Here is a 13770-nt window from a genome sequence, read left to right on the forward strand (position 1 = left end):
TGCTTAGAGCTTAGATCGGGCCGAAAAATCAAACCCGACCCTATCCGAGCCCGTGCTCATTCGAGCCCGGCCCGGCCCGGCCCGGCCCGGTACATTAACTGTAATGATGAGCCCGCGACCGATTTAAACCCGACCATTTCTTAATATGTGGGCGGTTATAGCTGACGCTGTCAACAACAATTTTGAGTTGCTTGAAGTGAATCACAGAAATTGGTTAACAATTATCCAGATGAACAATGCAACAAGGACAACACGTGTAGCCTAAATGTGTGTTTATTCGTAATTGGATCGTAGCGTACATCCAAATGAAGAGACTTACAATGATGATAAACACAGAAAATAACCACGATGATAAACACAAAAAATCAACTATTTTGGGTGGCCTAAGTTGGCCTATTACTCTAATACAGTAGGACTACAGAAAGTTTCAGAATATTTGTAAGTAAAATAAATAGGTAGCCTATATTTAAATATGTCTAAGGGCTATAAAACACAGTGCAAACGCGATTAATGTCCATATTTTCACTACGACGTAGGCCTACAACATAGCCAAGCTACAAAATTAACACGAAATAACAATAAATTAGCAAAGTATAAAATAGAACAATTTGACAAAACGATAGGCCTACTCATATTTAAAATAGGCATAGAGTAGCCTTGCGCAAAAAAACTCGAGTATCGAAGAATCAAGATTGGGGCGGGCTAGGCATCAGTGGTTAAGCCAACACACTCAAGACAAAAAAAATAATATAGAGAATTAACAAAGTAATTATTGGATTAAATAAAAACGGGGCTTATTAAACTGAGCATGTCCAACCCAGGTTTACGTCCTGCCTGTTGATTGTAGCCTCCTGCCTGTATGAGGATAGATGAAGGGAAATTAATTAGGCCAAATATGCTGCCTGCTATAACGTAACAAATAATAGTAGCATCCATTCATTATAAAGATATAGCTTACTTACAAGGTTCTACATGCTGTTATGTAAGAACAGGATCGCGTCGACAGTGGCAGGTTTTAGAGCCGTCCTTCTCTGCTCAATGGTCCGTCCGGCTGCGCTGAAGACGCGCTCACTGCTGCTGCTGCTCACTGGAATGCAGAGGACGGACCGATCCAGCCTGGCTAGTTTTGGGTATACCAACCCATTGAGCTTCCACCACTTCAATAGATCCCTGTCGTCCTCCATGACATGCCTTTGAGAATTATATTTGGCAACTTCATCGTCATCTTGATCAATGTCGTCATCTTGATTCTCCCACTCGGCAAAGTCAGCGTCTCTCCTGGGCCTGGCTGCTGGTGGTGTGAGGCCAGTGCTCTCAGCTGCTGCAGCACCTGCAGCACCATCCTCCAGAGGCAAGAGTAGGGTGCGAGCATAGACGTGTACTTCGGATATTTCCGCGACAGACATCATCCTCAACTTGCTGAACTTTGGCCACAGAAAAAGAGCAACTTTGTGCAGCATGTCCACTTTGATTTTTTGTCGTATGAATTCAGCATGTCTCTGGCGCACGAAGGCTTGCTGAGGAGAGTCGATGGGAGAGGGCTCGCAGTGATTCTTCAGCCTCTCAACCCAGAGGCAGACCAGGTCTCAGCTCTCTCTGGGCATTATAAAAAGGCTCCAAAAAGTTGACCAGAAAGTCCAATAAGTCTGGAGCGATGTTTTTGATGCGCTGAAGCTCACCGCGCGTCTCCAGCTTCTCCCATAGTCCGTGGTAGATGTCCTGCACTGATTTCAGTGTGAGGTAAACGGTGCTGAATCGCGTGTCTCCCATGTGTAGCACTGTCTTCGATAATTGCGCAACAAGGCCAGATTGTTTGAGATGTTTCACGAGTGCTTTCGCAGCAGATATTGTCTCTCCTATGTCTGACGCATTGTCGGCCAGTGCGTCGGACTGCAGGCCATGGCGAAGGACAGTATTGATCAAGTGATCGAGACAAGAAAGCCTCCTATATATTTCCAGGGCTTTGATGATGTTGCTACCTTCATCTGTTACCCACACTATTCGATTGAGGGAGCTAGGGTCGAGGCCAAATTTGTTCACCAGCAGGCGGCTTATTTCACGTCTGATGTTTTTCCCTGTTTTCGCATCCTCAATGGGAAACATTGCTGTGGTAAGAGTTTTACCAACTAATGCAAAGTCGTCGGTGACGTAATCACACGTTATTGCGATGTAGCTTATTTTTTTGTAGTCATCGGTCCACATGTCTGTGCTCATTCCCACGTCTCCATTCTTCAGAGCATCTTTGAGCGTCTGTACAAGAACTTCCCTCTTCTCCTCTGCCTTTACTATACAAGCCTTGGAAACAGTGCTGTGGTGAGGAAGGATGGACTGGGCTGATACACGACCATATGCGCCAATGTTGACTAGTTCTTGAGCTAGCTCCTGGAAGCCCTGGCCACTTGCAACGTAAAAAGGCCTTATGTCCTTACAACAAAACCCAACGCATTTCTCTGTGAGGGCTTGCTTCGCTCTCATGGGTATGGTTGGAGAAGTAACAAAAGATGACATTGAAGGCTGATTATCATCCTTTCTCGCATGGCAAACCTGCTTCATGTGTCTGTTCATGGAAGAAGTACCCGTTTTTTTGCTATCATAAGTGAACAGCATGCCACACTTGCTGCACTCCACAAAGCCGACACAAACATTGTCACTACCCACGACTTGCGAAAATATGTCCATACCTCCGACTTTCCTTCAACTTGCTCACTTTTAATTCTCCCGTTTTTCTTTTTTTCTTTACTTCTTCAGGCTCCATGTTGCACGCCAGCCAATTCAGCACAGCAGGGCAGGCTCCTCGGTGTTACGCTTGCCAGTGGAGGAAAACTGCGCATGACACGTTGCCTTTTGCAATTTCGTAGTCTGACTTCTGCAACTTTGTATACATTAAGAATATTATCTACCTATATAGAATATTTCGTCTGATTAATAGACAATTTTGCCCGTACCAATTAAGCTAATAGTGATAGTGGGTAATAGTGAAAAAAAAAGAAGCTTGATCACGCCCGGTCAGATCCAACCCGAGGATAGTGGCGGGAAATATTGGACCGACCCGGCCCGCGGGTCGGTTCGGTTTGGTTCGGGCTCGGGTGCGGGCAGAAAATCTAATCTCTAAGTCTGCTGCTTTAACTTACCTCGAAACGAAACCAGACGGACCCTTTTCTGCTCTCCGCCGTGTGTGTGTGAGCACTGTGCATGCAAAGCTTTCACTGCTGATTGGCTGTTACCCGTCGTGGCTCTGCATGTAACCAGAGCGTGTAACCAATCAGATGGTGCTGTGGGTGGGACAATGCTGGAGACAGCGTAGTGACAGCAGACAGAGAGGCGCGACTGCAACAGAGCCAAAATAACCCAGTTTTAAATTGATCTCATATCGGCCGTCGGATAAAAAAAAAAGGCTGATGTCGATATGCGTCAAAATGCTGAATATCGGCGCCAATAATCGGCCCGGCCGATAATCGGTAGATCCCTACTTTCTACTTTGTAAAGCGCATTGTAAGCCTGTTGCTTTTGGGCCGATACTGCGACCATTCCTTGATTCGTTCTGCCGCAGCACTCCAGACAATTAATTTTGTTCCAATGTTCATCCAATCCACTCCAATAGTGGTCCTGCATTGAGTTGAAATCCAACTCTTATGAATAAATGGTCCAGTATTAAGTTTCAAGAATATTTATACATTCCCAGGGCATGTTAAATGAATGCATGCCCCGCCTCGCCCCAGAACACACTTGTAAAATGCAGTTGTCAATTGATGGAATGGGTTATATTTCATACATCATCACAACATATACAACAATATTTAGAATTAATCAAATAAATTACAGATAAATAATCACGAAATGGCCACTTTTTGGTTGAACACATTTGAACGAAATAATTACGATCCCCCAATGTTGACCTGAAGTTGGCGCCACTGATTGGTAGACTGTCGGAATGGCAGTCGGCCTGCTAAAAGGTGTGTGAATGGGGGCATGTGGGAATGGCCGCATGTAACCATAACAAAGTTTGTCACTAACATGTACTGTGGACAGTACGGGACCAGGACGGTGTAAGGCCGTGATGTACAAGTTGTTCTGTGGTGTGTCCTGATTGGTTGAAGAGAAATAGGTACGTCGGTGTGTTCTAAAACTGGACCTGGCGATTTGACATGTTCAATCTGTGGCGACTCCTTGCAACGGCATCAGCCGCGCTGCAGCGACCATTTCACACTGCTGCAACTTTTCCCCTGCGACGTTCCAAAACAGTCTCGTTGCAAGTCGTTGCGAGGCAAATCTTTGGTCTGAACTGGGCTTAAGATCCCCGACAGATTCAGCATCATTATTCATATGTAGGCTGGAGTCAACATGTCAGTGGAGCACAGATAAGAGGATGAGAGGCCAAGAGGCCAGAGGAGGAACAGATCTTTAGAGGACGAGGATTTAGAAACATAATTCTTTTTTTTGAAGGGTTGTTTATTTTTGCTGTCTTGTTAGCTGCTAGTGTGTTATGAGTTATCAGGTTATTCTAGCTGACAGAACACTGGCCAGCTGATGTGAGGGTGAGGGGTTGCTGTACTGTTCACTGCTAGCATGTTATGTATGTTTTATGCGATGTAACTCTGGCCAGCTCATGTGAGGGTTAGGGGTTGCTGTCTGTATGTTATGGATGTTATGTGTTATATGTTTTGTAACTCTGAGGAGTTGCCATTAGTGTAGACATGAGGCTCGGTGATGAGGCTCTAGATGGGCTGTGATCTGAATTAAATCGTAAAGCTTTTAGTTGTCCATCATATGGAATTAATACTTTATTAATCTGTTTACTTCAGTAAGAAATATTCTCATCCAGATAGAATAAATAAAGGTGTGTGTGTGTGTGTGTGTGTGTGTGTGTGTGTGTGTGTGTGTGTGTGTGTGTGTGTGTGTGTGTGTGTGTGTGTGTGTGTGTGTGTGTGTGTGTGTGTAGGTTGTCTGGCTGCCAGGTCACACAGGAAGGATGTGCTTCTCTGGCCTCCGCTCTGAGCTCCAACCCCTCCCATCTGACAGAGCTGGACCTGAGCTACAATCACCCAGGAGACTTGGGAGCTGCACTGCTCTCTGCTGGACTGGAGGATCCACACTGGAGACTGAACACTCTCAGGTATGGAGAGGACAGCTCACCATTCAGAGACAATGTCTCCTACAAGGATTCAACCCGCTGCTAGATGAAGTGGTTTGAAAAGGCAGCTGTAACTTATGTTGTGGAGAAAGTGATGAGACGGCAGATGATGATGGTGAATGTTTCAACATGCTGCTCTCACTTTGTTTCCCCCCCAGTTTGGAGCACAGTGGAGTGTGGAGACTGAAACCAGCTCTAAAGAAGTGTAAGTGTATGTTTGATTCATCACAACGCACACTAACGATTGAGAGGGAAAGTCCATCCACACAGCAGGAGGTGACGTCTGTTCATTCAGATCTTTCTGGGAATGAAGCTGATGACTGACATCATGTATCTTACATATATAAACATTAACATAATTGCTGTGATTATATCATGAGCGATGATTTTACAACATTGGACTTAACACCATAATAATCAGGATACTTAATCATAATTATATGTCTATTTTATATTAAAAAACTATTAAATTATACAATTAACTTGTCGCGATTATGATAATTATAATATCGTTTTAATTCCTGTCATTACATTAGCTATGGCACATAATAATCATATTGACATGTTTTGAATGATGCATGTGTTTAATCTTTGATTTCAATTAGAGCTGGTAATGCTGTTTATTTAATATTGATGAAGATGATGATGATGATAATTATAATTAATGATATTGGTTTAGCAGCCTAATCATGTTTCTCCCGTCAGATGCCTGTGAACTCACACTGGACCCAAACACAGCCAATAGACGACTCTCTCTGTCTGAGGACAACAGAAAGGTGACGCGGGTTGAAGAGGACCAGTCGTATCCAGATCACCCAGAGAGATTTGACGACCAGCTCCAGGTGTTGGGTAGAGAGGGTCTGACTGGCCGCTGTTACTGGGAGGCAGAGTGGGGAGGACGGGTTGGTATAGGAGTGGCATACAGAGGAATGACGAGGAGAGGAGAGGGTGATGACAGCCTGTTTGGATGGAACAACAAGTCCTGGGGTCTTGTTTGTGATGACGACAATGCTGCTGCTGCCTACTCTGCCCGTCACAACGGTAGTTCAACATCCATACGTCTCCCCCCCCCTCACTCTAACAGAGTAGGAGTGTATCTGGACCGGCCTGCTGGCTCTTTGTCCTTCTACAGAGTGTCCCCAGGTGGAGGGGGGTTCTCAGACACACTGACACACATCCACACCTTCTGGTCCTCCTTCACCCAGGAGGTCCTCCTCCCTGGGGTTGGGTTACGTAAGCCTGGTTCCTCAGTGTCTCTGTGAGTGTCCATTGTAGATACACAGGCACACACAAAGACCCATGGAAAAGCACGCAAATGTAGACAGTCATAAACACACCCAAACCAACAAACACATATGTACATAGAAATTAACACACACACACGCACACACAAACAAACACATCGTTCATGACTCTATAAACACACACACACACAAACAAACACATCGCACTCTATAAACACACACACGTACACACACACACACACACATACACACACGTACACAGAATTATTTACGCACACACACACGCACACATTCATGGATTTAAATAGTCTCTTACAAAGAAATAAGATCTTCCTTTGGGTTAAGTAGGTTGTATAAAGATTCACTTTCTAAATGTGTTTTAAATGTTGATTGATGATGAATAAATATAAAAACATAATTCAGTATTTTGTATATTATCAGACATTAATAGTTTCCTAATAAAGGGTTCTGAAATGTATATTAACTTTGAAAAGCCTAACAAAGCAGATGTAATAGTACGATGGGAAAAGCTTTCAAATGAATATTGATTCATTGTGTTCAGTGGGTAACAGCACAGCAACAGAAGTTATTAAAGATATGTGCACCTGTTTATGACTTGTATTTGTTAATAAACCATAAAGTTAATATCCATCTCGATGGATCCAAATGTATCTGTATCACATGTAGTCACATACAGTATGTCAGTTTACACTGTCTATCCCCTACCTGCTCCTTACTCAAGACATCAGTATTCACTTTCTATCCCGCACCTGCTCCTTAATCACATATATCAGTACTCACTGTCTATCCCACCCTGCGTTCACACCAAAAGATGCAAAAAGTTGCCGCGCAGCACGATCCCATTCAAAGTGAATGTAGAGACGCGTTGCGGGTTTGCTGCCGGAGCACTTGCTGTCGAAAAAACCGGCAGCAAAATTTGATTTGCGGCGAGGCAAAGTTTGATTTGCAGCGCAGCACGCCCGTGCCCGCTGCAGGGCACGGGCGGCGGGCGCGTTCACGTATTTTGCAGCGCGAAAAATGCTGCTCGAGTTGAAATATTTCAACTTTTCGGCAGCAAACGCGTGATGACAGCCAATCAGCGTTCAACAGCGTTGCCACTGACTGAGTGACATGCCAATCAGTCTTACTCCCTTGGAGTGACCTAGAGTTCACTACCGTTACATTTATTTAGTAACTCTAAAAAACCCACAAATCAGCAAAACTTTTGCTGCACCGCAAAACCTTTGCAAAACTTGATTTGCTGCGCCACAAAACTTCGGCGACAACGCGTTCGGGCAGCAAATGCATCTTTTGGTGTGAACGAAGCGGGACTTTACGTCCTACGTCACTCGCTATGGGTGTGCAATGTGCATGTGTGCGTGTAGCCGTCACTCGCGATGGGTGTGCATGTGAGAAAGGTTTGGGCTTTTATTGTCTATGGGTTGGTAATATCGGTTCTGATGATTTTTCTGATGGAAAAGTGGTCTTTTATTTCCATAATCTTTGTTCAGTGAACGCATAAACCCGTTTGTTAGTTAGCAGTTAAACAAAATGCGATCTCTTTGTTTACAGTTGCCAACGACCAACGTTTAAAGACTGATGAATGGGGGTTCGATTCCCTAGTGATGCAAGGTTTTTTCTTTCATTTTGGACTGCACACACATCGCGGGTGACGGATACGCGCACAATGTATTGTACACACATCACTGTCTTTACAATTTCTAGGCAACCGAAGTTTAAAGATTGTCAAGTGGTTAACTCTTGAATCACATGTACTAAGACCTGATGAGTTAGTGGTCGGAGAACAACTCATTAACGCGGGGATAAGGGGTTCGATTCCTTAATGAAGCTAGCTTTTTTCTTTCATATTGGACTGGATGTTTGTATGCCATTTTGCCTAACTTGTAGTTTATGATGAAGAAATGTTGCTGGGGTTAAGGTTAGTGTAACGGTAAGGGTACGGTCCCTGATGAATTTAAGGTGGAGTAACATTAACACACGTCGACTCAGCTATTTATTGATTATTAAACACTGTTGCTATCGTCCGAAGTAAGCTAGCAAGCTAACACTCTGCTCCAACAACGGTAACTACGATGCATTAAACTATTAATTTCATGCACTGCATCACATTGACATTACTGTGCCTCTATCTTTTTCACGTTTTTCCTCCTCTTCTTTCCTTCCTTGGGCGCCGGACGGCTTAAGTCTTTTGGACATAATTCCGATACAGTGTCATTAATCTTTTTCTTTATCTCTGGGTCACAGTCCGGTCAGATTCAGGCAGCTGGCCTCTTGACCCCGCCCCCCTCACAGAGGGCAGGTACAGAGCAACGAGCCAGGCAGGCACCCAGAAAAAAGGCTTCTCCATTATTTAATAGTCTTTGCTATGACTTTATGTTGCTGTGGGCTTAAATAATATTTCGAAATAATAGTAGTAATGGCACTGGTATTTTTTTTTTTGAATATATATATAAATATATAATCTTTTTTCTTTTTTTTTCTCCCCCCGTTTTCGGCGCCCCCCGCGGATGACGGCGCCCCTAGCACTTGCCTATACTGCCTATGCCCAGGGCCGGCTCTGCCCTTATCCCTCTCACTGATACAGCAGAGTATACGGGCTGTCTGAACTATCAAGTATCTCTTTGTTTTTCTCTGTCTGAGCTTTTGGACATCTGTCTACGTCTGACTCCACATCACTGGGTGGAGTCATGGAACAGCAGCCTATAGGAGGCTAGTCTTAGAGGAGAACAAACTGGGAGGGGCAGTGGTCCAACTGGTTGGTTCACAGCAACATTACCTTGTTATGAGTCGGACGGTTTGCTGCGACTCACTTCATTACAGCAGGAAGAAGAATAAGGTACTGTACTCAACTCTGATCCCTGATGCATCATTAATGTTATTATCACTTAATCACTTATTGTCACTTATATATCATCATTAGGAAGATTGCTATTTTTATGTAAACACGTACTGCTAAACATTATTATTAAATATGTCAGGTAAAAGAACAAATGTTTAAACTATAGTGTCCGTCATGAGCAGAGCTTGGGGGTGGCTTTCGGGACTGAAGCCCAGAATCACGTCAAAAGCCCCGGATCTTTTTTAAGCTTTTGAAGTTATGACAACCCTGACATCTTCCCTCAGCTTTAGATTGGTAGTGATTTTCACCTCTTGAAATTGATTTATTTTCATTTTGAAAGAAACAACGCATGGAAGCAATGGAAAATGGCATCTCTCGTTCGGTTGTTTAGAACGGTTGCCAGGACACCGTGACGTTTTCTAAATATTCACGTCCCTCAGCAGTCAGGGACGTCCATGGTAACACATTACCATGGACATTAGAAATTATTTTTCTAAACCAACATCCAGTGATACCGTAGCAGCAGCAGCCCCTGCCAATGACCTGTCAAATGTTTCAGGTCAGTGAAAAATTACCATGATGCTCGCTGGCCGGGAGCAGTAGTGCTGGTGCTAGTGCTAAATAGCCTGCATCGGCTAGCTTGGCTGCTTTCACACAAAATAGATTACCAGCGTTCTTTAAAATGTCAGAAATCCGTTTTTCTGATTGCGATTCTGTATCAGCCAATATTGTACAGTGTTGTGTGTTACCAAATGTTACCTTAAATTAAATGTTGTATCCATGTCTGACATATCGGTTATTATAAACTCAAACTTTATTAACGATTTAAACAAGAAATGTACATTTAACGGTCGGGATTATTGCCGCCGCCTTGTAGGGGTAACACAGTTCTTAGTCTGGAGAGGACTGAGTGGGACAGGATCTAGGTCCCCCACACCCAATGCCTATGGCTTCAATGTCCAGGTGAGTGGACACGTTGTGCACTGTTTAGCCGTCTAGATCAACGGTAGCTTACTAAGGTTTGGCAGGTGAAGCGCCCCTACTCCCAGGTAAGAAATAAATAAAATACAATAGAAAATGTCTATCCTTTAACTCTGATATTTACTAAACATGAAACATTTTTGAACATGAAAATAGTTAAAAAGACGCTTGCCAACGTTCAACACAGTATGCATACATTTGTTCCCATCAACGATAACATATAAACCGGGAAAACATAAATCACATGACAATGCTAAATCAACAGACGTGCATTTAACATTCGAGTCACAATCACAATCCAATATAACACTATCTATATTATAACATTTATAACACTCAAAAAAAGACACCTTTCCTTAAGTCCTGAACAGGGGTATGTGCACGGAATGCACAGCGGTGCAATGTCCCTTCCAGTGCAGTGCGTGTGGATGTGTACCGGCGCAGCGTTAGTTCTTTCAGTCGTGTGTGTGTGTGTGTGTGTGTGTGTGTGTGTGTGTGTGTGTGTGTGTGTGTGTGTGTGTGTGTGTGTGTGTGTGTGTGTGTGTGTGTGTGTGTGTGTGTGTGTGTGTGTGTGTGTGTGTGTGTGTGTGTGTGTACCGGCGCACCGTTAGCTCGTTCCGTCACAGTTCTGTTTGTGTTGTGCACGGTGTGTGAGTGTGTATTCTGTTTCAGTGTAAATGGTTAGGTGGGGTGCAGGGACAATACCGCAGCAGAGACCGCACTTCGGGATGTGCGATGGCTGGCAGGGCAAAGCCCTCCTGAAACGACCGCAGCTCTCGGGCAGCTCCAGGCAATCATGTAGGACAGCATCCTTCCTCGCAATAATCACACGGAGGGCCTCTTTTCACCGACGTTCAGACTCTCAGGCAACCACGCAGGATAGCGTCCTCCCTCGTAACAATCACACGGAGGGCCTCTTTTCCCCGTCGCCTCCACTGACATCCAGACTCACTCCATTACGAAACGCTCAAAACCGCCGCACCACTCTCAGCGACCGAGTTGACGCAAAACCGTACCAGATTGACTGGTACAACTTGGTACTAAACTTAACTTGGTAGTAAACTTATCGAACAAAACAAAACGGAAAAAAACAGCATGCAACCTCATTACTTCGCCTTGCACACTGCCGGGCTCGTTCACTGTCTTCCCGCTCGTTCACTGTCTTCCCGCTCCCCTCTTCCCGCCCGTTTTCTCTTGAAGGCGCAGTCTATATTTGTACCCGTTACATTCCCCCCTGCGAAACCCTGACATGCCATCGAACATCCAAATGACGATGCAATCTCCGAAATAGAACAGAGGAAGGTACAGCACATTGATCCAAATGAAAATACTCACAGGTAAGTTCTCAATACAGGTAACATCTCGAAAATTACATAAGGAAGCCTCAAAATAGTTGATAACAAAAAACACGGCATCATAACACTTCAGTACTCAACACCCAAATACATGGACATACATAAAGGTAAGTACAGCACATTTGAGGTTTCACAAATTATTTCAAAACATAATCACTCCTTAATCTAGAGAGAAGTGTACCCCTGGTCTGTCTTTGAGACCGTCTAAGTTCGCACACACTTTCACTCTCACTCCCTGCGTCTGACCCACCCGTAGTTCCCAGCTCTTCACAGATGGGCCTAACAGTTTCACATATGGCCTCACCCCCAACCTGACCATCACCACTTGAGTGCCCCTCCACTACGTCTCCCTCCTGTGTCTGTGTTTGCATGGGGCGTGTGTGCAGTGGCAGGGATGCAAATGAGGTCGGGACAGCCTGTGTCAATGTCAGGGCCAATGTCTATGTCTTTTCGGGGCTGGTGCTTGCCTTCAGGACGTGGCGGGGGTGACCGGAAAGTACAGAGTCTTAGTTGGTCCCGGTGAACCACTTTTGAGGGGCCTCCCTTCTCAGGGCGGATGGTGTAAACAGGGATGTCACCGTGATTTTGTGCGACCACGATGTAGGGAAATGGTTCCCACTTGTCTCCTATCTTGTTTCTGCCCCGATGGGAGTGATTGCGTAGCAGAACAGGATCCCCCGCTCTCATGAGGGCCCCGGCAGCTCTGCGGTCAAAGGCTCTCTTCCTGCTTCTGGATACGTCCTGTGCCACAGCGTTGGCAACTTCTACTGCGGTTTTGAACTTCTCATGGTGGTTCTTAACCCAGTCATCTAGATGATCCACTTCTTCATCCTCCAGGTCCCTTCCCCCTAATGTGATGTCCATCGGCAGCCTGGGATCCCTGGCGAACATCAGGTAAAAAGGTGCGTAACCCGTAGAAGAATGGATTCGACTGTTGTAAGCCATGACGAGCTCAGAAAGGGGTTCGTCCCACCTCCTTTTCTTCTCAGCAGAAAGATTCCTCAGCATCTCGTGCATGGTTTGATTGAACCTTTCACATTGGGCATTGCCCTGAGGGTGGTAGGGGGTGGTGCGGCTCTTCCCTATTCTGTACATCTGGCACAACTCTTTTATAACATTAGCCTGAAAACAGGTCCCTTGGTCTGAATGCAATCGTACCGGGCATCCATAATGGAAAGACCAGTGCTTTATGAGGTTCTTGGCCGTGGTGTATGCAGTTTGGTTCTTGGTAGGCACGGCAACTGTAAACCGAGTGAACCCGTCGGTCAGGACGAGCACGTCTTCGTACCCCCCATTGGATATCTCAAGCATGGTGTAGTCCATTGCCACTACCTCAAGGGGTGCCATAATGTTGGTGCATGTCATTGATGCTTTAATTTTGGGAAATACGTATTTTGCCAGAGTGCACCGTTTGCATTCCTTAATCCAAGCCTGTACATCTTCGGTCATTGTCGGCCAGTAATAGCTCCGCCTCATGAGGTCAAGGGTGCTCTGTTCCGCGAAGTGACCACCATGGTCATGCTGACTTTCAAACACTCGACGCTGCAGAATCCCTGGGACGATTAATTGCGGTATTTCTTCCCCGTCTCTTGGATTGCGAAACAAGACGCCCTTTTGAAGGCTCAGCCGCTCACAGCTGAGTGGACAGGCCAGACACTGGGGTCCCGTTTTTGCTCCTGTTCTATCTCAGGCCAGCAAAAGCCACTTGAGGTCCCCTTTATGGCATTCTGTGCCACCTTTTCCACCCTGACTGCATCTGTTTTGTCTTTAGGCCCTGGCCAGAGACAAGCACGTCTGATCCCATGCGTATGACGTCTTTCCCTGAATCTTCCTCATCCGGCTCTGTGGTTGCCGGGATTCTTGACAAGACATCAGGGTTCGCACTTTGTCGCCCGGGCTTATAACAGACTTCAAAATTGTACTCTGCAAGCTGGGCTACCCAGCACTACTCCACCGCTCCTAGGTTGGTATAAATCCAGGTAGCGCAGTGGGTTGTGATCGGATACAACTGTAAATTTGGAGTACAGTAGATATTTTTATGTCATCGCCCATTTTAGAGCGAGCGACTCTAAATTGAAAGCACTATAGTTTTTGTAATTCTTTTCAGCTCCACGCAGACCTCGGCTGGCAAAGGCAATGACGTACTCGACTCCCCCCTGCTTTTGGCTTAATATGGCCCCCAGGCCCTTTAGACTCCCA

The 13770-nt window shown here is 45.3% G+C and overlaps 1 protein-coding gene across 1 annotated transcript in view; it reads left to right on the forward strand.

Moving 5' to 3' along the window:
• Positions 1-13770, forward strand: part of LOC130377011 (uncharacterized) — a 65802-nt gene that overhangs the window by 34020 nt on the left and 18012 nt on the right. The window contains 4 exon segments of the mRNA XM_056583954.1: positions 4940-5113; positions 5290-5336; positions 5837-6389; positions 10902-11014. Of these exon segments, the coding sequence (XP_056439929.1) occupies positions 4940-5113; positions 5290-5336; positions 5837-6389; positions 10902-11014 (887 nt within the window).

The sequence above is a fragment of the Gadus chalcogrammus genome, chromosome 23, assembly GCF_026213295.1.
Source record: "Gadus chalcogrammus isolate NIFS_2021 chromosome 23, NIFS_Gcha_1.0, whole genome shotgun sequence".
In the NCBI taxonomy this organism is placed as follows: domain Eukaryota; kingdom Metazoa; phylum Chordata; class Actinopteri; order Gadiformes; family Gadidae; genus Gadus; species Gadus chalcogrammus.